Raw genomic sequence first — 18,741 nt, forward strand, 5'->3', positions numbered from 1 at the left:
ATAACGTCTCTTGACTTTCGTAGTTTAACTGAATCTTGTCTCACTCTTCCAGGTTGAATGTCGAGTCCCATCGAAGACGGCGATGATGTTCGTGAACCAGGTAATTACATTTTTTTTGCATTATAACAAACACTGAAGTCCCGTCCGCTGTGATGAAGTCTTTTCCTGCCATTCGTAGTTTCCACCAGAGGTCGAAAGACCAGAGACGGTCCAAACCTTCCTTGGATGTCTGAGCGAACAGTCTAAAGAATCCAACTTGTCCTGTAATGTCTCTCGACTTTCAGAGTTTAACTAAATCTTGTTTCACTCTTCTAGGTTGAATGTCAAGTCCCATCAAAGACAAATCGACAGAATTGTTCACAGCGACGAAGCTCGCAAACATGGTAATTACCCCTTTTTGCATTATAATAAATACTGTACTGTGAAGTCCTGTTCGCTGTGATGAAGTCTTTTCCTGCCATTCGTAGTTTCCACCAGAGGTCGAAAGACCAGAGACGGTCCAAACCTTCCTTGGATGTCTGAGCGACTGAAAGGAGGAATAGTTTTTATTTTTCCGTGTTGATCTGGTAATTTAAAAAATCATCTGAAAAATGTCTTTCAGGCCAGGCGTGTGTTTCTGTCGGGGCTGTTGACGTCACGACCAAGTCCAACGAAGCTTTGAATCCCCTTGAAGGCGTGCTGCAGGTGTGTACGTGTGAAATGAAAACCACATTGTTGACCTGGTACCATAGCCTCTGAATGATTTAGTTTTACTGTATTTAATCAGTTAAATTCCTCTGAGATTAGAATATTTTATTTCCAGAAAAACCTGGACATGGGACCATTATGCAACTTTATTTAAAACAGCAGCGTCAAAATTATTTTGATGGTTCACTGACTGGGTACATGGTGATTGAAGTCTGATTTCAATTGATCTATTGGCCCAATAGAAAATACCAATGTAATTTTGTGTATTTGAGCCACTGTTCGCTGTGATGACGTTTTTTCCTGCCATTCGTAGTTTCCACCAGAGGTCGAAAGACCAGAGACGGTCCAAACCTTCCTTGGATGTCTGAGCGAACAGTTTGAAAATCCAACCTGTCCTGTCAAGTCTCAATACTTTCGGAGCTAAACTGAATCTCCTCTCACTTTCAGGGAGAAACGTCGCGTCCCGTCAACAGTCTTCGACAGCGGTGATGCTCGATAGCTCGTGAGCCTGGTAATTACATTTTTTTGCATTGTGATAAATGCTGTGCCGTGAAGCCCCGTTCGCTGTGATGATGTTTTTTCCTGCCATTCGTAGTTTCCACCAGAGGTCGAAAGACCAGAGACGGTCCAAACCTTCCTTGGATGTCTGAGCGAACAGTTGGAAGTGAATGTTAAGTTATCTATTTTCTTCAGGCTTCACAACTTAACCTGTCATTTCCTGTGATTTCAGGGCGACGGTCTGGTGGGAGCCTTCTCGTAACTTCAGCCCAGTTGAAAAAGAAAGCTCCATCAGTGGTGATGATTATTGGCAGGTATGTATTTAAACAGTATATTTCAGATTTGGAAACGGGACCACCTACAGTTCGCTGTGATGACGTCTTTTCCTGCCATTCGTAGTTTCCACCAGAGGTCGAAAGACCAGAGACGGTCCAAACCTTCCTTGGATGTCTGAGCGAATTCCAATCAGTTGTCCATTTGCTTCAAACATTTTTCTGTCAGTTTACTAATGGTTAATTTCTTCCAATAGGTCAACGAGACTCAACGGTCCGCTACAAAGGAGGATTTTGCATCAGTTGTTGTATACACTTTTTGTGCTTTAAGAAATAAAGATCCAACTGTTGTTAACTGAAATTGATTCATAAAGTTTCTTTGGACTGCAGATAACTATGTGCGATGTAAATTGTGTCCTTGACATATCAGGAAAACATAAGGGACAAAGTCATTAGTGGTTAGGAGTCTAAAATCAATCTTGTGTACTGGAATTTTAAATAAATTAAAATGGTCTAAATGACTAAAATAAGGAAATGTTAAACAACCATATGTATTGACCTTAAATTTAACTGGACAATTGTGTAATATGTACATCTTTTGCTTCTGTAAAATCAATGTTAAGTCATGATACAATTTTCTCTAGCCTGTGTATACATGTAAAGAATTGACAATCAAGTTCTCTTTAGTGGCCTTCTGCAATAAAAGTATCACAAAATGTCAATATTCTCTAAAACCGTCACAAGCACAAGATGACAACATCCATATCATCTTGGCATAGTCATTTTCAACCCAAATCATTTTATTTTATTTTGTTAAAGGTAAAGTAGGTGCCAACATTTGATTCAGAGCAAGAAGTCAGAACAAATAGATATTATTTAATAATTGTCAAAGCCTGAAGGCGAAACGTCCAGCGGACAATTGTGACACTCCGGGGCCTCCGTACGACGAGGGCGCCGCTGTCCAAGCGGTTGCTAGCTGCTAGCTGTCACCGGGAGGATGGCGGGTGTGCACCCCCAGGTAACAACACCCGCGCGAATAAACCAACTGTCCCCACGCACACGGACGTTTTTACTTTTACAAAAGCAGCCGTTAACGACAGCGTAGCGTTTCCGTAGCTAGCCGGCTAACCAGCTAGCTACGGCTAACCAGCTAGCCGGCTAGCGCCATGGGCTCCTCGTCAGCTGTTCACGAGCTGTCGACTCACTGCTGCTGTTTCAACGTGGCAAGTCGATGCTGACATGTTGTGAATGACGTGACGTGTTTACGTGACAAGTCGCTCCATTTATTTCAACGAGAGGAAACGTCAAAGTCGCACTAACCCACTTGAAGCTGTTCCGCTGAGCTTGTGTTTATTTCTGTCCCTGCCCCCCCCCCCCCCCACTCTCCTCTCCATCCTCCTCATCACAGGACGACCTGCTGAAGATGACACACAGAGAAAACTGGAAGTGAGTTTCTTTTCATTCTTCAAACCCAATAAGCATAAAAATAAAATACAAACAGTGGAATATGTTGCATCTCCATTCACCTCTGACGACCCCCCCCCTGTGTGTGTGTGTGTGTGTGTTAACCTGGCAGGGTGCAGCACGAGCGTCTGCACGTGAAGCACCGGGGCCACGAGGCCATGCACGCGGAGATGGTGATGATCCTCGTCGCCACGCTGGTGGTGGCCCAGATTGTCCTGGTGCAGTGGAAGCAGCGGCACCATCGCTCGTACAATGTGAGGAGGAGAAATATATATGAACCATTTGTCCCCTTTTCCAATACAAAAAACTCTGTACAAACATATAAATGTGCATTTATGTTTACGCAGTTTACATAGAATCAAAGCTTTTTTCTTAATTCAAGTTCTATTTAGTTGGATTTACTTTTTTATTTGATATTCATGATCAAGTTTATCGTTCAACTACAACATCAAGCCTCAATTACATTTGTTTGTAATAGAAGGTTTGATAACGACATGTTAGAATCACTCCCAACACGTTTAAGGGGCAGTAAGCGATTCTGGAGAAAGCTTGTTGTCGCTGATGATTTTATTCCCTCGGGTACGGGACATCGACGAGGCCAAAAAAGCCGGATCGTCATCGACGATCACGTCTCTTAACGTGTCTGGGAGTGATGTCTACAAACTGCACGTACGCTGTTGTTGTGTGTTGCGGTCCGCACCATTTTTTGTTTGTTTGTTTTCAATCTACAGAGCCGACAGTATATTGGATTAAAATCGCTTACTGCTCCTTTAAGAGACGTGCTAGCCGCAGATGCTACGACTCTGGGGTTTTGGCCTCGTGGTTAGCACGACCGTCTGCCGTACTCTAGGCCGCGGGGTCGAGCCCAGTACAGACAACAACAAAAGAATCTTTCTCCAAAATTGCGCTTACTGCCCCTTTAACAGCGCTGGACCAGTAGCCCCCGTACTGTTCCATGAAGTAAATACTGAAGTCTCCTCCTCAGCTGGTGACTCTGGTACAGATGTGGGTGGTCCCTCTCTACTTCACCATCAAGCTGTACTGGTGGAGGTTCCTGTCCATGTGGAGCATGTTCTCTGTCGTCACCAGCTACGTCATCTTTCGGGCCACGCGCAAGCCGCTGTCCTGCAGGACGCCGAGGTAAGATGGGGAAGTGGCGTGGGCGTCCCGCAAACCCCACCAGCGGTTTGGTATCAAGATTTAAGCCAAAAATGATTAGTGTCCGCCCCGTTCAGAACTAATTGATTCACGGATTTGTTATTGTGTCGTTTCTCAGGATGGTGTACAAGTGGTTTCTGTTAATCTACAAGCTGAGTTACGCCGTGGGCGTCCTGGGCTACCTGGCCATCATGTTCACTATGTTCGGCTTCAACGTCTTCTTCAGGTCAGCGTCAGGTCGCCGAGCTCGGGAAAATACATGTCACACTACCACATGACCACTATGGGGCAGTGACGCATCACTGTGATTTCTGAGTTATTCCTGCTGGAGAACTTTGCTAAACTGTAAAACTCTTCATTTGTTCGACATGTAACATCTGAATTTAGTCTTGGAAGATGCTCCGAAAGTCCCTTCTGTCAATTAGAGGTTTTCTCGTTTCATTTAAACATAATTTTTAATGAGCTTTGATCATTTCTACTCAGAGACAAACCTTCCTTTCTTCCTTTCTGTGTAGGATCAAGGCGGAGGACTCAATGGACGTAGGTGTAATCATGCTCTTCTACGGTCTTTACTATGGCGTCATGGGCAGAGACTTCGCTGAAATCTGTTCTGACTACATGGCTTCTACAATCGGGGTAAAAAACAACAACGTCCCTCTTGAAAATGACGTCAGGTTCCAGCACTGGTTTCCACTTATTCTTACAAAAACATTGTTGTCCTTGTTTGGGTGTGTGTGTTTTCAGTTCTACAACAAGGGCGGCATGCCCAGCAGGAGTCTGACCAACGACATCTGCGCCGTGTGCGGTCAGAGGATCCTGGTGGACGTGGAGGAGGAAGGATTAATAGAGGACACCTACCAGCTCTCCTGCGGACACATGTATCCTGAAGCTCAGAAAAAGTTTTTTTACCTGATGTTCTCACCCCTGTCCGGATTACAAAGGAACTACCAAACTGATTTACAGTAAACTAATCGGAAGGATGGGAACGTGGGCCAAGAAAGAATCCGTTTAATGTTGGCGTGGAATTTTTTTATCACTTTCTTTAAACATTGTGATATAGAACTAAACAGCAGTTTATCCATAAAAGCGAAACATGTTGTAGCATTTTGAGTCGTTTAGTTGCCTTAACTAAACGCCCTTGCAGATTCCACGAGTTTTGCATCCGGGGCTGGTGCATCGTGGGTAAAAAGCAGACGTGCCCGTACTGCAACGAGAAGGTTGACTTGAAGAGGATGATGAACAACCCGTATCCTTTTTGTGCAAGTTGTCTGCAATGTTTCCTGATGTGATGCGTTGACTAGAACAACAAAACACCAGCAGCCTCTGTAGAAGGAAATCTTATCCTCAACTGAAGATGTTTCCATGAAAATATATATATTTTTAAAACATAACGATCTCTAAATCAACACCCAAAATGGCAACTCTTAAATGTAGCCCTTTATATTTTGATTTAGAATAACGGGCTGGATGTGGTAGCAGGCGGCTTGTTAAAAGGTCTAAAAGTAGAGATGGTGAAATATGGTTAATTAAAAGTTAATGTTCCCTCATAAAATACACGATAGAGCCTGACCAATTTAGATTTTTGGGGACTGATAATCATATCAATGAGTTAAAAAATTTAGTTACATAATATTTAAAGAACATTTTGTCAATAACTCCAAAGATGTTGTTATCAAACCCTTATGATGAAGAAATGTAATTGAGGCTTGATATTTTTAAGTTTAACCATACATTACATTTTAAATAACTATAAATAAAAGAAATCACGACCAAATATATACAATTTGATTTAAGAAAATGAGCATCTGTCTTTTTAACGTAAAATATAAACATAAATGCACATCTTTTCCTGCGTTGTTTAGTCTCTAAAATAAAAAGTTTTCATATCTGCAAACATAAAAGCCCTTATTGATCTGTGAAAGACTCACCTGATAAATCGGTGAGGTTATAATCATTATATGTCATATATATATAATTCTTAAAACGTCCCAGAGGATTGAACTTTGTTCGTAGATCGCCCCTCGTCTGTCCGAGCTCTCTCCTTGATTCCTTCTTCTGCCAGCTGGGAGAAGACGCATGTCCTCTATGGCCAGCTGCTGGACTGGCTCAGATACCTGGTTGCCTGGCAACCCATCATCATCGGTATCGTTCATGGGATCAACTTCTCACTGGGCCTCGAGTAGAACCCTGAGGAACTGGCGCTGTTTTTTAAAAGTACTTCTGGAATTTAATTTTGTGCCGCAAAACGTTTGGCAACGAGGAGCCCGTGATCCCAAAACTGTTGCCAACTTGAAACAACATATTAAAGCCCAGATCCAAGTTTCCCATCTTTTGAAGGAAGACGCTTCTAGCTTGGAAAACTTCTGGAAGCATCGCTGTCACGCCTGTTTTGTTTTTAGATAAACCGTTGCTTATTACCCTAACCCTAGTTTTTTAAAAATAGTTTTATTTTCACGGCCCCCCCCCCCCCCCCCCCCCCCCCGCTTCCTGCTCAGTGCTTTTAAAAGACTTGATCTGCAGCTCTTTGCACATCGACTACATAAAAGGATGACTCTGTCCAAACAGTTGTGGTTCACATAAAACCTGTTTACATTTCATGTAACTTTTATTTATAACTTTGTTTTATTATTTCTCAATGTGCCTGAAGCTGAAGGTGAGTGGCCAACTTACTGTAGCAGTCGGACTAAATGTGTCTCTGAACGAGTTTTGTGGATTTGTTATCGCTGCAGCTTGAACCTCCATCGTGTGCAGAGGATCAAATCGATCAATACTGTTGTCAACGACCTTCAAACACTCAATGAAACGGAGTTTGATTGGATCCGTTGGGGATCAGAAGTTTTCTTTCTCTTTGCCAAATGAAATACTGTTGCTGTCTAATCGAGGCTGCTGTTAGGGTCTATTGGATAAATATTCATCAAAACCATATAAGTTGTTCCTGGAGATGTTGTTGTCACTATGCTGCAGTTTAGTCAAACCAAACACAAAGGTTTACTTTTTTTTTAATTCACATTTCTCCAAATGCGACAGAGCTTTCAGTCAGTTACACTGGCTTCCGTTTTCAAATTAGATTTTTTTAAATGGATATAGTTGTTCTCAATAATCCACGATGACAAATAAAAACAATGTTTTTTAAAAAAGGTTTGCTAATGTATTAAAATCAAAACTGTGAGGCTTCAAACTGGTTCATTTCCTAGTCTTAATATCCCATCTGATCATATGACATATTTTTTGATTCACTGCAACCTACACTTTCCAATAATATGATTACATCTGATGCACTGCTCAAAAAACTGAATCTCTTAGTAGCCCACGGCTAAATAACTGAATTGATGGTCACATCACAAGTGTTGTTAACATTTTGTCCCGATTTATTACTGGAATATAAACTTGAATAGTGTGCAGAACAACGGCATGAAGTGAAATCAAATACAGTGATGTACGATGAAAAGATGGGACAAAATACGACAAAATTATATTACTGGTAACGGTTTGTTCATCTCTGACATTTATTTTCTTCCCTTCATCTTTATTGTCATTATCCTCCAACTCAGTCTTTGATACCTCATCTCCTCCATCTTTGTTGACCAATTATTTAATTGCTCCTGTATTTCATTGTGTACACTTATTCTTGTCTTTGTTTTGTGCTCCATCATCTCTCAGTCATCATCCTCTCTTGTCAAAGCGTGGCGGAGTCTCTTCCAGAACTCCGGCTTCCCCTCCTCCTCCTGAGGCCACTCCAGGTACGTGGTGGAGCTCATGAGTTTGCGCAGTTTACAGAAGCGGTTGGGGATGTCGTCCTTGGACAGCGGCTCCAGCAGGATGAGGATGGCCGGCTCTTCGCCAGCGTCGCCATCGAAAAGCCAGAAGTGGGAGAAGTCCAGCTCATAGCGACACCAGTCGGACTGCACAAAGTTCTCGGAGAGGACGAAGACGGTCCGCCGGCTGCGCTCCATGGCGCTCATGATGTTGTCCAAAATCCAGTGTCCGGGAAGGAAGTCCCGCTTGTGGAGACACAGGGTCAGCGGACGGGTAGTTCGGTGGTTCACATAGTCCTCATCGGTCTCCCTGTAGGAGTACAAACAAGTAAGAAGGTTATGTTTCGCTACAGGTTTACGTTTGACATGTGGAAGGTTCAGTTTGCTGGAAGTTGCAAGAATACCTGATGGCACCATTTCTACTAGTCACCAGACAAACTGCTTCTAACAAATGCAGATCCTTTTAGTTTTTTAAATTGTACTTTATCCAGAACAGTGGTGGTTTGATTCCCTGTTCCTCCAGTTCCCAATGCAGGAATGTCCTTTGGCAAGTCACTAAATTGCCCCTGACGGCTTTTCTGTCTAGTCTAGACAATCGGTTGATGGTGTCACATCAACATTCAGGAGGCATCCTCTACCAGATAAACCTTCACATCACCACATTATAATATCTGCCACTGTCAGAGGAAAGGAAAAACTCTGGAGCAGGAGGTGCCGACAATGCACCTATTACCGCCATTAAAAACGAAGAAGGAAATACGAATCTACTGTGAAACCAATCAAGTTGTGTCTTCAAACACGGCCCCAAGCGTAGCTCAGATATGTTGATGGCATGGACCAGTGAAGAACCAGCTCACCTTGGCTCCTCCAGCTCAGGTACCAGGAAGGTTTCCACCCAGCCAGCGTCTTTTTCACTGTAGGAAACAAAGGCATCAAAGGACAATAGTGCTTCTGAACCGGCTACATCTCTGAGCTGCCGCCGGCGCCGAGAGCTATGCTTCGCCCTCAGCCACGCCCATGTCATCCTGAGGTACCACAAGGCGTGGAGGCGCCACAGCAGGACAGAGACCAGGATCCCGACAAGCAACGCAACCCCGCAGCTCACGGACACGAACAGAACCCTGTGGCACACGACAACGGAGAGGCGGACCCGACCCACCGGTTCCCCCTGCAGGTACAGAGGAGAGTCACAGATGTAGCTCTCCTCTCCGTCTGTTAAACGCACAACTCCATCTCCTTCGATGCTCGACCGGAGGAAGGCCACAAAGCCACAGGAGCAGACAAACTTGTTCCGACCCGCCTGGAGGCTCTGGAGTCGTCGATATGACTGGAGGTCGGAATGACCGAACATGTTTAAGGTGTTTGACTGTGGAAGAACAAAGACGGGTTACAATGCAGGTTACAAAGAGGACTGTAAGCTGAAACATGAAATGTTTTTTTATTACCTGCGCAGAGAGTGTTTGCAGATTGGGGAACAAACTTCCTGCAGGCAGCCTCAGGAACTTGTTCCCAGAGAGGTGGAGCTCTCGAAGGACAGGAAGCGCCACAGTGAAGCCTTTGAGATCATTGCTGCTCAGGTCCAACACCTGGACATGATACAGTACGAGTTAAAAAACACTTGTTGTGTTTGCCGTCAGAACATGTGGTCCACTATAGGTACCTCCAGAGTTGTGGGAAGACAAGGAGTGATGGTGGTGAGTTTAGCCCCGGAGATGTTGAGGTGTCGCAGGGTGGAGGGCCAGGAGCAGCTGTCGGGCATGGAGCTGTAGCGATTCCTGCTGATGTCCAGGTGGGTCAGTTTGTAGAGTTTCGCTACAAGTCGTCTCAACGTGGACAAAGACTGGGCACAAGTTATCAGCCAAATTTAGCAATCTTTTCAATTTGTTCCTACAACAAAGCACTTGAACGCGACATTCTCGTAATTCACAAGTGGGGTCTTCTGACTGGCACTTGAAGGCAACATAAATGGAAGGAAGTCACATATATATGCTTACATTTTCTTTGGCAGAACTCAAATCTCTGATCAATCCTGTTGGCTGTAAACATGACACTTGAAATCTGCAGATTAATGGAACAAATGACAAAAACAGGCATTTCAGGGAGGCACCTTCAGAGCATTTCCGCTGATGTTTAAAACTCGCAGATCCTTAAGCGTGCCGCTTCCGTGGCACAGGGTCTCGGCCAGTGTCAGGTCAGTCAGCAGGTTGTCGGACAGGTCCAGGTACTGCAGGTTCAGTAGAAGGCCGGTCGTGGCACAAGGGACCACGAACACCTGAGGGTCAAAGTTAAGCCATGTTTCTGATCCGTTTGGTTCTGATTGTTGCGTTCACAACCGTTGCATAATTCTAGGTAATATATTTTATTCCTGGAAGCCAGTTGATCTCACAGTTCAGACTTGTTTCCTTTTCTTGCTCTGGACGTGCAGTAGAATACCCCCATGTCAAGTCCTCGTGACAGATATCACTTGCATATCTTGTCTTTTACCTTGGCGTTTATGACAGACAACTTCCTGGGATACTGCAGCAGAAACCCCAGCTGTAGGAACGAGACGAACTTGAAGACATCCAGCACCACAGCGTTTCGTATGAAGAACTCGTCGATGCTCCTCTGATCCGTCCAGCTGGCTCTTTCCCACCTAACGGTAACCGGACATTGAGAAACAGTTAAACTCGTGCAGTAAAGCAACAGTCGTTGCGTCGTACATTTTAGATAGCGAACAAGTTCATGAAATTTCCAACTTTTCTTGTTCGTCAGGTTTATGTGTGAGAAACTTTATTTCTTTAAATTTTAAATAACTTAATCACAAGAAAAGGAAAATGGGTGATTGTAAAAAATGTGTTTGCTGTATTAAATTATTATTTCAAGCATTACAGAACACGTAAAATAAAAGGATATAGCTGTTATATGTTTAGGAATTGAAACTGCTGAGACACAGATCAAAGTATTTGTTTTTTTTAGATCATGCTGACGCACTGATTTCCTACCTGCCCTCGCCGGTAAGCGTGACGCCGTCAAAGGTAAAGGTGGTGAACGGTATTCCGTCTGAAATCATCAGCATGTTGACAGTGGCCTCATCAGAGACGGAAAGGTTACGGAAGGCCATGTTCCTGAACAGTGACAAACAGAGAACAGAGACCGTTTTTTACATTGTTTGCGTTCAGCTTCCGCGTGGACGCGAGTGCAGATTGTTGCCACACCTGACCCTCCTCCTGGCTGCCGCTCTGAACGGCTGAACAGACTCGTTCCCAATCAGATGGAGGTCTTCCAGAGTAACGGCCGTCTCAGGGTACGAGACGTCTCCGACCACGGCCGAGGCTAACGCCACATCCCTTAAAAATGGTCCATGGAGGCTCAAGCTGATACGGCCCAACGGCCAGACGTAGGCAAGAGCACCCGACTCGTACCTGCAGAAAGAGAAAGACAGATGACGGATCCAGATCCCTTCCCCTTAGGAAGGGTTTGCACCAAACGCAAAGGTTTTTTGGTTTTTTTAGCCACTTGCCCCAAGGGGGCGACGTAAATGCCTCAAAGAAGCGAAATTTGCTTCACTCTCTTTCAAGTTGAAATATTCGTGTGACGGGATGTCGCTGTTAAAGCCAATTTGCGTTGAGATTGGCACAAGAAAACAGGCAAATATAAGCCTGTTGTGTTTACTTGCGTGAGTGATGATTACAAAAGATCCTGTGGACAAACTCGCACAACTTGCAAATTTATGTTTTCAGCTTCTCAAATGTTTTTCTTTGCGACGTGACACTGATTTTAATCTCTGATGGTTTGAGCTGCTTGTTCAGACAACGTGTGAACTGAAGATCTTACTCTGTCTGGCCTCTAAGAATTTCTGAATGTGAAGTTTGAGAAGATTTTTTAAATGTGAACCTCTCCAGGTTGTTGGCGTGCACGGTCAGCTCCTCCAGCTCCATGACTCCAGACAGGGCTCCTCTCTTTATCTCCACCAGGGCAGAACCTCCGAACGCCAGCCTCCTCAGCCTGACCAGACCCAGGAACACCGGAGCCGAACCCACACAGCTGGAGGTTGGGAGGGAAGAGGAAACTGCACAACGCCGCCAAAAAAATGTATGCGGACAAAAAGTAATCCCCCCAGCTCCCTATACCTGTACGGGTTGTCGAGCAGGTTGAGCTGCAGCAGAGCTCCCAGCTCGCCGAACCAATCGTGGTTGAGAGCAGTCAGCTGGTTGTCAGACAGATCGAGCTCCTCCAAGCTCCACAGAGAATCAAACGCTGACGGGTGAATCACAGCGAGTCTGTTACCTGCAGGACAGGAAATACCTTCTTATGTTTACCAGAATGTCACAAAGTAGATCTCATATCTCATAAGTCCCAACAGTCTTTAAATCCAATCATGCTGCACCCAATTTTACACGCTTAGAGATATCAGTCCACTAAATATGACAAGATTCATAAATTATTCTACGAAATCAGTGAAAATGTTAGAGAAAGTGCTAAAAGAAATTCCGCCCATAATCTGCTCACTCATGGCGGTTCGTGAAAGAGCCACGAAATTTAATATATTGATTTGCACACACAGATATTTGTTTGTGTGACGCTGAGCGCAACTTTCAAACTAATGTATTTCAGCTCCAGATTGTTGCAATGTTCACTAACTACTGTTTTGATTAATTTCATATTTTCTTTTCTTATCCGAATAGATAGCCATCGGTGTTACCATGGAGATTCAGAGCCCTCAGTTCCACGTGGCCCATCAGGTCGACATTGGTCACCGCGGTGATGTTGTTGAAGGACAGATCCAGAGTTAGTGCGCGGCCCGTTACCGCGGGAACGCGGGTGAATCCACCACGGGAGCAGTCACATGAGAGCCGCAGGTCGCAGCGGTCGCAGGACGGCCTCTCAGCGTCTGGTTCGGACCACTGACCCCAGCACAGGGAGAGGAGGACGGCGACGTAGAGGTTGGTCAACTGTCCCATGCTGAAATAAAATAAAAAACAAGGAGGCATTGAAGAGCAACGTTATCTCAAGACAGTGGGATGAAAGTTAGAGACATTCACGGAGGAAGTGGAGTTGGATAAAAGAGGAAGCTTTAATGTAAAACACGATTCTCCCAGTGAGTGAATACTTCAACAAGCAGTCGCACTGTACATACGCCTGAACATGTGAGTCCGGCAAAGGAGGAATTCATGTAAACTCGGCTGGTTTCAGGCTTCCATACACACGTGGAAATGAATCTTAAAACGCTCCAGTAGTCTTTAGCATGCGGCAAGAACACAAAGAATATGAATGTAAATCTTCAATACGTTTAAGAATGATGCACTTTATCATATGTGGAAATCCTAGAAAATGTTCAAGTGTATCTTCAGTTGGATGTTGCAGATGTTGAGATTTGTGGAAAACTAACTCTAATGTGTAACGTTCCAGAAGTGTTAGAAGGAGCAGGAGACACCTGCCGCGTTGAGAGTTCGGGCAAACTTCATGCCACGTCTCCTTCTATGATCCTTGAAATTTTCGGTAGCCTTACCTTCTTCCTTTTTGTCCGGGCTGATTCTTGATAACGAGTTGAAAAAGATTCAAACTGAAAGTGTGAGATAAGGATTGTTTTTTGTCGCTGTGCAGAGAGGAAGTGAGATCTTTGGGGGTGACGGCTCTAACCAAGGGTGAAAAGAGGTAGTGAGTATGAAAATTAACTTTCTCATTAGGAAACCAGAAGTGTGCAAAAAAATTAGTACAGGAAACATCTTTTGTGCCTCCTTGACCCCTTTTTTTTCACTCTGACAAAAAGAATAAATTAAACTGAAAGATTCTTAAAAGTTTAAACAATGCCATTTGTTTGGAAAAAACTACTTAACATGTTATTTCATCTCATCAACACCTCTTCCTCTTTACAACCTGAAGTAAAGCAGCCAAGATGTTGTATTATCTTGTTTGTGGATTCGGCTACATAATACACTGTGACCACAATGACTTCTGCTCCGGCTGGAGCTAGACACTTCATTGTCTCCCTCATAAAGGCTCCTCAGGGTCACAGACGTGTTCTCGGATTTGCGACTGTACCAGCGTATCAAAGGAGATGGAAACATGATATCCTCTTATCAGATTAACACATGCAGGTCAAAAAAACCCTCCTAAATGGGTTACCATCGGTCCTCGAAACAATTTCATTTTACAAAATGTCATCCAGTTTTAGAACTTGATATAATAATAGATAATAATAGATTAAAAAATATTGACTTGATGCATTTTTGTCCTTGTATGTGATGCACACATGTACAATGTAGATGGCGTTAGACTCACAGATGTTAGTGGTGGTAACAGTAGGTATGTCTCAGAAACACACCTGATTTCTTTTATTTGTCCTGTAGTCATGTAATTAAATTGTTAATGAATGTTGAGCTGCATTTTAAAATCACGTTAAAATCCAACCGACCTCTGCTGAAACGGATTCAAACTGTTGTACATAATAAATTCTAGACAAATTGATCTAAAGTAAAACCACCAAGCATCATTTACTCAAAAAAACAAGACAGGAGGACGAAGGTACATTTTAAAGGTGAGCACAAAAAAAAAGGTTCAAGATAAATGGACAAAGGATGAAAACTCTTACCTACAATTTACCGACTGGAAATTGACAATGTTACTAAAATCTGGTTGTGTTTTTCACAGCACTGATGATAAGAGCTTCACTGTGGACACTTCAGTTAATGAATCATCCTGTGGCACATTAAGTTCCTTTTTTTTATTTAATCATTACTGGTCACTTCATAGTCTCCGTGATGGAAAACCCCCAAAAAGAAAGAAAGAAACGTAACGTGTCTGTCATTGAAGGTTATAAATATAATAGCGTTTTTGGATATAGGATATAATCCAGACAGTCTCAAGTGGTCAGTGTCTTCTGTAACCCACAAATGCACAAAACAATTGTAAAGTAAGAGCAATTTAAGATGAGACAGGACTAAATTTGGATGCATGACTCTGCATTTTCAATATTTCTTTTAATCCTAAAGTTACCAGGAGGCGCAAATGGACGAGATCGTCTGGGAAGCCGGGGAAACAATGAGACGCCGTGAACAATGACATGGTAAGTCGACGCAAAGATGAAGCTCATCGTGATTACAGCCGTCTGAGAGAGAATGAGGGCTTGTCTGCTGATACGGTGCTCTGCCAACAAACAAGATTAAAGACAAGAGCAAAGAGAAATCTCATTGTTGGTATGAACATTCGATCTGAACATGAAATAATGTCACAGGAGAGGCTTTTGTTGATGTTCAGGATTAAAGGCAGAGCAGCAGCCACGCGTGGCTCATCACAGCGGCAGATCTTGGGTGAGTTTACTTCTGTTTTTCTTTAAATTATTATCATTTAATAACCTTATCTAATGGCAGTATGGAAACTCAGTTGAACTACCAGTAACACTCATAAAAATGTAAAAAGCAGAAGTCCTGCATATGCCTACATAAAAGTATGAAAATAATATTTACACAATGTATTTTAGATTTACTTAATGGGTCATCAAACGGAAGGTCATTTCAAGTAATACGAAACGTACACTCTTTTACTCCATATGACCCGAAAATATCATACACACATATACTGGACCTAATCTGGGCATTTGTTCCGAATAGTTCATACACTTGTACTGCATTCACCACAAATGTTTTTCGCACGCTATGTCTTTGAGTATTGTCTTATTGACATTGTTAGTGTTTTTGTAACATTGACCTTATGGGGCGGGAAAAAAAAAGGATAAATGAAATCTTCTCTGAAATACAAGGGACCAAATCCTTTCCAGTTGAAGTTCAGTGCAATTTGCATATAAAACGGAACTGTTAATTATTGTACAGGAGTCCCCTAACTGTGATAATGTATAATTAATGAATATACTTAGTCGATGGGAGGTTAACAATTCAAACACATTGACACTGATACTGTTGAGAGGTATAAGTGTTTTTGACTCATTTGCTCATGTTATTTCAACAGCCTCGTCGTCATCACCACCACCATGAAAGTTCTCGGTGTGTGTCTCACAGTAGTAGGTATCCTTCTGACCCTGAGTCAAGCCTTCCCGCTCAACTCCACCGGCTCCATAGCGAAACAGAGCGGCCTGTGCGAGTTCGATAAGCAGCAGTGCTCAAACGCCATCGGATCTTTCTGCCCCCAGTGCGACGCCAACGGGAACTTCCTCCCGCGACAGTGCTGGCCGTCGACCGGCTCCTGCTGGTGTGTCGACGTCAACAGTGGAATTGAGATAGCGAACACACTGACGCCACCGGGAGTCGTACCTGTTAAGTGTGGTGAGCGACATTTTGTCTAAATGTGAAGCTTCATTTTGGTGGACGGAGTTGGGAAGTGGTGGAATATAACTAAATATAGTAATGAAAGGACTGTGCAATTTTTTGGGAATATGTTTTTTTTATTGTGCATGTTTTCATTTCAAAGACCGACATTGCAGTTTTTCCTCAACTGTCGTTGTAGTTAAGTTGGAGATCAGGATTTGGCAAAGGAGACACCAAAGGAGATGCCCATTTATAGATTAAATTGTCTTCCTGTATATACAATATTAAAACAACTCTGCTTACCCTTAATTCAACAACAATAATAATAAGAGTCCGAACAATACCGACATCAAGGAGTTACAAATTTCTGATACTATGTATTAGCTGACACAAGATTTTTTTTTTTTAAGAAATGTATAAAAAGAAAACACTAATACAAGCAAATATATAGAACTTGAATTTAAAAGAGTAAACATGAATTAGATACAACAAACAAACATATATTTTCTGCATTGTTTATTCTCTAAAATAAAAGTTTTCATAGCAGCAAACATGGACACAGATACCAATATTTCTGGGGAAGTCTCAAATCGGCCCACTGATATATTGGCTTTAACAACAACACAGTAAAAGAATATAATTCTGAGAGATATTTAGCAGCTACTACTTTTGTGTTTAAGTTAAATTATATAAAAGACCTTAAAACTCCTCTGTTCTGTAGTTCCATTTCATATTTCTTTGTAAATTTACCCTTTACAATATATTTTGTGTTGTACATTTTTCATGTGCGAAAAAAAAATTAAACAACTCTCTTTCCCCCCAAAAAATATAATTCGAATAATCCTAAATCAAAATGGTGATTGCATTTAATAATTGGTTAAATGTGCTTCTTTATATGTCTGTGTAGGCAGGGGAAACTCCTGCCCCTACGGTTGGACCAGCTATGCAAAAAGGTGTTTCATCTTCATTGACACCCCAAAGACGTGGACTGAAGCTGAGGTGAGGACAGAAGCAGGAAGGACTAGCGCCCCCTAGATGCAACAATGTTTATGCTGAGAAATCTCTTTGTTCTCCTTCAGATTTACTGCCAGTTTGATGGGGCCAACCTGGCGTCAATCCAAAGTTACGAGGAGAATCACTTCCTCATGTCACTGACCAGAGGAGACACCCACAACTTTCCCCAAACCTGGATTGGCGGCTTTGATGCCATAGAAGTAGGGAAATACTTTTTGTTTAGCTGATATAATAATCCATACTTTCTTTCCCTACATTATCAAAACATTTTGACAAAGACGTGCCGAGGGAGGATTTACACTTGAATTAAGTTCATATGATTAACCTAAATAAGCAGCTTGCAGTATTTTTACAATCAGGCTTCAGATGTACAATGTGTTTTTATGTATGCATATTTGTGTCTTTCTGTCCACAGCCCGGTTATTGGATGTGGAGCGATGGCTCCAAGTTTTACTATGAAAACTGGTACAACACCGACAAGATGTACAATCGGAACGAGACCTGTCTGAGGATGAATTACGGATGTAATAAACTACACACACAAACTGCAAATTACAACCTTCCTTGTGTTGTAATCGTTGAAGAAAATACAACATTGTAAACAATTCTTTTATGTACACTATGCAGTTTTCTGAAGGAACAACTGTGTCAGTTGCATTGTTTATCGGCAGGACCATAATGTGTATATAAAGATGGACGTGACAGCTCACAAAAGTGAAGCCAAAACATCTTGATGCCCCTGGTGGCTGGCTGATGCATAGGTCATTATGAAGAGATGGGACATGGACTAAAGTAAAAAAGAAAATCAAATACATCTTTCCAAAGATGTTTTCTGCCATTTGAGGTCGTTCTTATCACACTGATGTATGTTCAAGTGTTCATGGATCCGAAAGTGGATGCATTACAGACCAAACACAAATTAACATTTTCTCTGTATTTGCAGATGACTTCAAGTGGTTCAACGACTACTGTACCGAGACTCACCCCTTTGTCTGTGCCAAGACAATCTAAACACAGACCTGACAATCACAAGCCCGGTCCAGTTCCTTAGTGACATGTCATGTACCCAACAGTTGGAGTAGTAGTCCTGTCTTTTCTTAAATGTGATCAGTAGATAATATGCACACGGGTTTTACCCTTTTCAAAGATATATCCAGCATGCTGCAGGAGTTGTAATTATAATGATGAATACATTTATATGCTAATAAACATCTTCACAGCACTAACCTGTGATATGGTGAAGGTTTGTGTCAATAGGAAATTATGAATTTTCACAGCCTGATATGTATGAGAGAAAATAATGTTTTTCAAATTTGTGTGCCCTGAAATATACAGATCTTCTTCCTGCAGCACAAAGTATTCTCCATATAACTCAAAAGAGGAAACAGTCTACAGAGGGAGTTGCAGAAAATCAATTTCTTGATCCCTGAAAAACTCAGACTGTTTATTTGTTTACCTTTGAGCAGTAGCAGTGTGTTTGTACATGCTCTTATATTGATTTCTAAATTAACATTTTCCTCCGTCACCGAATGGTAAAATAAGTATTTTTTAATCAAGTGGATCTGACCTGAAAAGGTGAGGTACAGTTTTCCTTACATTTTTCGTTTCCAATCTCTGGAAAACATACATTGTGGTATTAGAATTGTTTCT

At 42.5% G+C, this 18,741-nt stretch overlaps 3 protein-coding genes and 4 non-coding genes across 26 annotated transcripts; 6 read left to right on the forward strand and 1 right to left on the reverse strand.

Moving 5' to 3' along the window:
- The first annotated feature begins 433 nt into the window (after positions 1–433).
- On the forward strand, positions 434–526 carry LOC124850880. The gene has a single exon (XR_007031964.1). It is a non-coding gene; the product is annotated as a small nucleolar RNA SNORD14 (small nucleolar RNA).
- A 440-nt stretch (positions 527–966) lies between these two features.
- On the forward strand, positions 967–1,059 carry LOC124850881. Its single transcript, XR_007031965.1, has one exon. It is a non-coding gene; the product is annotated as a small nucleolar RNA SNORD14 (small nucleolar RNA).
- Positions 1,060–1,248: 189 nt separating this feature from the next.
- Positions 1,249–1,341, forward strand: LOC118293511. The gene has a single exon (XR_004787414.1). It is a non-coding gene; the product is annotated as a small nucleolar RNA SNORD14 (small nucleolar RNA).
- Positions 1,342–1,550: 209 nt separating this feature from the next.
- Positions 1,551–1,643, forward strand: LOC118293522. The gene has a single exon (XR_004787425.1). It is a non-coding gene; the product is annotated as a small nucleolar RNA SNORD14 (small nucleolar RNA).
- Positions 1,644–2,386: 743 nt separating this feature from the next.
- On the forward strand, positions 2,387–7,216 carry rnf175 (ring finger protein 175). Its single transcript, XM_035608035.2, has 9 exons — positions 2,387–2,475; positions 2,866–2,903; positions 3,034–3,175; positions 3,907–4,061; positions 4,198–4,305; positions 4,595–4,715; positions 4,824–4,957; positions 5,224–5,325; positions 6,142–7,216. Exons 1-9 carry the CDS (start codon positions 2,455–2,457, stop codon positions 6,260–6,262), a joined length of 942 nt encoding a protein of 313 aa, XP_035463928.1. The 5' UTR covers positions 2,387–2,454; the 3' UTR covers positions 6,263–7,216.
- tlr2 (toll-like receptor 2) lies at positions 7,062–14,531 on the reverse strand. 3 transcript variants are annotated; one of them, XM_035606298.2, is made up of 12 exons: positions 14,409–14,531; positions 12,519–12,778; positions 11,947–12,103; positions 11,711–11,860; positions 11,032–11,238; positions 10,819–10,941; positions 10,319–10,469; positions 9,942–10,106; positions 9,495–9,674; positions 9,280–9,420; positions 8,692–9,200; positions 7,062–8,144 (listed from the first exon to the last, which is right to left on the reverse strand). In XM_035606298.2, the coding sequence occupies exons 2-12, from the start codon at positions 12,775–12,777 to the stop codon at positions 7,736–7,738; spliced, it is 2,451 nt and encodes an 816-aa protein (XP_035462191.2). In that variant the 5' UTR covers position 12,778; positions 14,409–14,531; the 3' UTR covers positions 7,062–7,735. The 3 variants fall into 3 exon arrangements, with proteins under 3 accessions (XP_035462191.2, XP_035462204.2, XP_035462196.2); XM_035606311.2 differs by having other exon boundaries at positions 14,413–14,465; XM_035606303.2 differs by lacking the exon at positions 14,409–14,531 and adding an exon at positions 13,326–13,535.
- On the forward strand, positions 12,624–18,313 carry LOC118285127 (ladderlectin). Of its 18 annotated transcripts, none has more exons than XM_035608533.2 (10): positions 12,625–12,759; positions 13,226–13,315; positions 13,421–13,471; positions 14,809–14,882; positions 15,051–15,126; positions 15,832–16,095; positions 16,985–17,076; positions 17,157–17,291; positions 17,507–17,615; positions 18,035–18,313. In XM_035608533.2, the coding sequence occupies exons 4-10, from the start codon at positions 14,880–14,882 to the stop codon at positions 18,100–18,102; spliced, it is 747 nt and encodes a 248-aa protein (XP_035464426.2). In that variant the 5' UTR covers positions 12,625–12,759; positions 13,226–13,315; positions 13,421–13,471; positions 14,809–14,879; the 3' UTR covers positions 18,103–18,313. The 18 variants fall into 18 exon arrangements, with proteins under 18 accessions (XP_035464436.2, XP_035464489.2, XP_035464426.2 ...); XM_035608578.2 differs by having other exon boundaries at positions 15,074–15,126; XM_035608664.2 differs by lacking the exon at positions 13,226–13,315 and having other exon boundaries at positions 12,626–12,759; positions 15,832–15,833; positions 15,963–16,095.
- The last annotated feature ends 428 nt before the right edge of the window (positions 18,314–18,741 follow it).

The sequence above is a fragment of the Scophthalmus maximus genome, chromosome 12 (assembly GCF_022379125.1).
Source record: "Scophthalmus maximus strain ysfricsl-2021 chromosome 12, ASM2237912v1, whole genome shotgun sequence".
Classification (NCBI taxonomy): domain Eukaryota; kingdom Metazoa; phylum Chordata; class Actinopteri; order Pleuronectiformes; family Scophthalmidae; genus Scophthalmus; species Scophthalmus maximus.

Excerpts from the sequence above, each read along its gene's own strand:
- tlr2 (XM_035606298.2), bottom strand. The coding sequence starts at position 12,777 with ATGGGACAGTTGACCAACCTCTACGTCGCCGTCCTCCTCTCCCTGTGC. Across the intron at positions 11,239-11,710 it reads CACGCCAACAACCTGGAGAG|GTACGAGTCGGGTGCTCTTG; the intron begins GTTCACATTTAA and ends CTCTTTCTGCAG. Across the intron at positions 8,145-8,691 it reads CCTGAGCTGGAGGAGCCAAG|GGAGACCGATGAGGACTATG; the intron begins GTGAGCTGGTTC and ends GTACTCCTACAG.
- LOC118285127 (XM_035608543.2), top strand. Across the intron at positions 15,127-15,831 it reads ATCACAGCGGCAGATCTTGG|TAGTAGGTATCCTTCTGACC; the intron begins GTGAGTTTACTT and ends TGTGTCTCACAG. Across the intron at positions 17,077-17,156 it reads AGACGTGGACTGAAGCTGAG|ATTTACTGCCAGTTTGATGG; the intron begins GTGAGGACAGAA and ends GTTCTCCTTCAG.
- rnf175 (XM_035608035.2), top strand. The coding sequence starts at position 2,455 with ATGGCGGGTGTGCACCCCCAG. Across the intron at positions 2,476-2,865 it reads TGGCGGGTGTGCACCCCCAG|GACGACCTGCTGAAGATGAC; the intron begins GTAACAACACCC and ends TCCTCATCACAG. Across the intron at positions 4,306-4,594 it reads GGCTTCAACGTCTTCTTCAG|GATCAAGGCGGAGGACTCAA; the intron begins GTCAGCGTCAGG and ends CTTTCTGTGTAG.